This window comes from Haliotis rubra, unplaced genomic scaffold, assembly GCF_003918875.1.
Source record: "Haliotis rubra isolate DU_JTF1 unplaced genomic scaffold, ASM391887v1 Scf335, whole genome shotgun sequence".
NCBI classification, from domain to species: domain Eukaryota; kingdom Metazoa; phylum Mollusca; class Gastropoda; order Lepetellida; family Haliotidae; genus Haliotis; species Haliotis rubra.
Genome location: NW_025767008.1, coordinates 37,181 through 41,634, shown reverse-complemented (window position 1 = coordinate 41,634; position 4,454 = coordinate 37,181). Strand labels below are relative to the sequence as shown.

Sequence of the window (4,454 nt, the reverse complement as noted above, 5' to 3'; positions counted from 1 at the left end):
TTCTTGAATGTCTACATCACTGATTCGTTGTTTATTTCTGATAAGAAGCTTAATTTATCTCCAAAGTCCTGCATTATCCATGTGTAACCGAATCCATATTTGAATAAGATTTCTCTGACATATGTCACCCTATGATGAACGATGCACCTTTGTCTAGTCCATATAGCATGATATAAGTCTGCTTTGGAAGTCGGCTATTGTCCATTATAATTAGCTTAGTCCAAAATGTTAGTACCTTGATAACTTGTGTGACAAAGACTGTCTTTCTTCCACAATCACCGAGAACAGCGACATTGCATGCATTTTGGGGACATAGATCATTTTCTTGAAGTATTTAAGTTGAACTCTCTCAATATGTTTCACTCGTTGAAGTCCCCAGATTTCAGCACCATAGGTGAGGATAGGAGGTATCATCCTTTCAAAAAGAGTTACAGCAACACCTAAAGGCAATCCACCACACTTGTAATGGAGCTTGTATATATGATGACACGCTTTCTCCAGCTTGCTGTGCTAATGTTGTTGTTGCACGAGTCCATACTCCTCAGGGCGTGAATACGAGTCCCAGATACTTGTAGAAAAGGACGACCTGGATCCGTGTGCCTTTGTAGAACCATTTCTCATAGTTCCGAAGGTATCCCCTTTTCTAAACACAACGATCTGGGATTTATCTAGATTGAGCGAAAGTCCCCATTTATCACAAAAGGTACTGAGCACATCAATCTGCTGCTGGAGCCTCCCGCCGTATCTGTGGTATTCGCTACGTCGTCTGCATACAAGAGAACAAACATTTGGGTTATCGTCGCAGATGTGTATGCCTCTACATGCTGATGTTATCATCTCCGTTGTCAGTTCATTTATGAATAAGCTGAAGAGAAGCGGGCTTAGCATACAACCTTGTCTAGTTCCTTGAAAACACTGGAAGAATTCCGTCAGACCACTGGGGGTTTTACACAGGATTTTAGTTTGGAATACATATTCCCGTGAGGACTGTCAGGAATATTACCATGTATGTTATAGGTGATAAGTCGATACCAAAGATGAGAATGGTTTACGTTATCGAAAGCCTTCGAGAAGTCTATGAAGAAACAGTATAATCGTCCACCAGACTTGGAGAGGTATTTCCTGATCATTCCATACACAGTGAACATGTTATCTACCGTTGCGTATCCCTTCCTAAATCCAGCCTGGTTTTCATATATGATATCATTATCAGATGTCCATTGCTGTAATCTTTCGTTCAATATTTTTGTAAAGACCTTCCCAATTATTGATAGAAGTGAGATCCCTCTGTGAGATCCCTCTGAGGTATGTATACATTTCTGTGAAAATCATTTGACTGAAACTTGATCATGGAGTCGTGATGTTATAAAGTAATAAAAAAAATGTATGTCATTAATAATTTCTTGTCTTTAATCTTATTTTCCCATTAATACATAAAATAGGGGACTTTTGGTCTTTTCTCGAGGGGCCTTTGTCCAGAGGGGCTTTTGTACCAAGGGGCTTTTGACATAGACACGTATGAACTGCAGCATAAATGAAATTCCTTTTCAACAGTGGGAACAATACATAAATAATGCAAAGGGTTATTCTTTTTAACTTTCTACCTCTAAAACCCATTAAATTAATTGATGAACAACGAAATCCCAGTTAAAGTATTCTACATGGCTTAACGTTTACAACAGACAAATAATCATCGAATATTTTTTCTATCTTAACAATGCTGTAAAAATATAGATTGTACATTATATTTCAAAATACCAATGATTATCAATACATCTTTCCCGATCTGTCGAAATGAACTTATCACATATTAGTACAACAGAGACAGGAATGTAACTACAACTACAAGGGACCCGGTCAAGGAAGACATGTCATCTAGTACACCTTGGATTTCAGTCAAGGATATGGAGTGACCATGCCTTTATTGAATTCATAAAGCTCTTGATGCACGTGCGACATCATGGCAGCTCTGACACTGAAGCCACTTTTTGAAACAACAAGAACCTGACAGCGACTTAGAACAGCCTGGTCAAGTAGCGCCATCTCAAAGCCCAACACTGCATTAGGCAGATGTCCCTGTTTGTCAATATGAAGCACCAACCCATCAGTATCAATTTCTCTTGCGCCAAAATACTTCCTGGCACTTAGCCGTACATCCATGGAGTCACTAGCAATGAAGACACGACGTGCGTTTTGCAATTTAGATAGAAACGTCCATAAATGTTTGACAGTGGATAAGGAATTAATCTGAGCTCCATCGTTTGGAATGGTTGGATTTCTTCTCATTCGTACATGAGCACAAACTAGTTTATCCGTTCTTGGTAATTTACTCATAAACATATCGATTCGTTGCTCAAAATGAAGAGAAGGCTTCATGAGAAGATGCCAAATCTTGTGAAACACTTTGCCACGGTTAGGGTGTCTGAACGGTTCTGGTACAAGATGACCATATTGTGGACTCTTTTTTGAATCAGTGTGATAATATCCATATTTGTTCTTAAAATATGACATCACTTGGGTGCTTGACGTTGAAGTCACCATTAGCGAATTTAGGACCCTGCCCATTGTCAAGCCACTGGAGAAACTCCTTACTTAATCCTGAAGTTCGCTTTCTCTGATATACCAGTTGACAATATTCGGAACGTAGAAGAGCTTAATATCAGATGGGTGAGTCATGTTGACGCCAAACCGTCGTCCTGTTACATTTGCTAGAAGATATGCAGCTACTATGCCTCGTTGCCTGTCTGCCCATCCTCCACACCATCTCTGTACGTCACAGAGGTAGATGATGTAACGTGTGCTGTATTGATTGGGTTGGTAGCCATTATATCCGACTTCGGTAATGTTCTTGGTGTCTTCATCTTTGAAATGCCTTAAAAAGGAATCTTGGATTTCATGAGTTTCCTTGTCTTTGTTGGAGATGTGTTGAGTCCTGTGAATGAATGAAAGAATGAGTGAGTGAGCAGAGTGAGTTGCAATCTGCTTTGGACAGTTCAGTGAACGCAGTGAGCCAGGCCTGCATGAATGTACAGGGACAAACTCACTACTGACAGTGAGTACGTGCTCGTAAACTCCCTCTTGTATTGCAATTGTGGCCTATCTACATATGCAGTGCTGTTCTAATGGACTGTTGATAATCAAATATACCTTAAAGTAAGTGAGTTAGTGAGTTAAAATATACAGTCACTTTGGCAATCATATATAGGATCATATATGTAAATAATTTATAATATTTTATCTTAATATATGTCTGCGAAGGGCAGTAAAATAACTAGAATATCATAGTTAGAGATTTAAAACTAGCACGCAACTTAAAAAGTATATACTATTTAGGACATTACAATATACAATCAGGCTATAGATCACCAGCAACTGAAGGTAGATCGCCATAACGGGAACCATTGGGATTTACGGTGCCTTTTCTACCTGCATGGACCCTGGCTGGATTTACACCATCCCTTCAGCCACTGGTGGTTGTAGTGAAATTTTTAAAACAACAAATAATCTTCGATTAACATTGTGTAGGTCGAAACTGACTTTGAAAGTTTGGGGACTCACATATTCTCTCAGGAGGACTATACCCTGAGACGTTTATCCTTCTATAAGACGCAGTTTAGAAGTTTGCCTGTAAGTCTTATGAGGTGTATGTTTATATGCGTGACTCCAAATGTATATATGCATACCGATCAATGGGAATATACCATAAACTACCTGTGGTATGAATCAGGGTCTTCTGGAAGAAGTATCGATACAAGACACATGCTGGCGATGGCAAGGAAAGACAGAATCATGATGCAATTAGCTTTCACAAACATGCTTCTCTGAAACACAAGAATCAGAACCGGGTTATTGTGTGCCTGCGTCAAACAAGGTCATAGCTGTAATATTAAAGCACAGTTGTGTACCCATAATGATTAAATGTGAATGACACCTTTGTTTTATGGATACATATATTCGTATATTCACTATATATTATTGGGTTATTGATCGGCATATTCAAACAGTAGCTTGGTTGAATAGATACAAATGCAGTTGCTGTATTTCCTTGTCTATAGAAAGAATGTTCACATGGAAGGTATATCCGAGGGAAAGAGTGATATCAATGTTCACGTTGTCGTATATTTAGTAAATTGTAAACATCTGTTTCAAATTAAAATAATTTCGGAGCAGACTTGCGTGTCTTAGTCGCACCAGAAAACTATGATCATCGGTTCAAATCCCAGCACAATACACATCCATCACTTAGGGCATTCCTCCAATATCAAGCTGAGAAGTTGCGAAAAACTGATATATTTTTCAGGAGCGTTCAAACACAAGTTTTCGGATAGGTAACCGTGTTTGATAATTTGGCTGCTATGAGAGTTTCTAGGGACGGCTGCCCCATACTGATGCACATACCATACATGTTGTGTCTCTCTGGTCAAGTTAATTTGTTCCAAATGTTCAACCAGCAG

The 4,454-nt window shown here is 39.0% G+C and overlaps 1 protein-coding gene across 1 annotated transcript; it reads right to left on the bottom strand.

Annotated features, from left to right (window-relative positions):
* Window positions 1-1,389: 1,389 nt before the first annotated feature.
* LOC124284357 lies at window positions 1,390-3,778 on the bottom strand (the record flags this gene model as incomplete). Its single annotated transcript, XM_046720444.1, is given in 2 exon segments — window positions 1,390-2,932; window positions 3,702-3,778. Coding segments are annotated over 2 exon segments (1,113 nt in total), but the record flags the coding sequence as incomplete, so codon positions are not given.
* Between the last annotated feature and the right edge of the window lie 676 nt (window positions 3,779-4,454).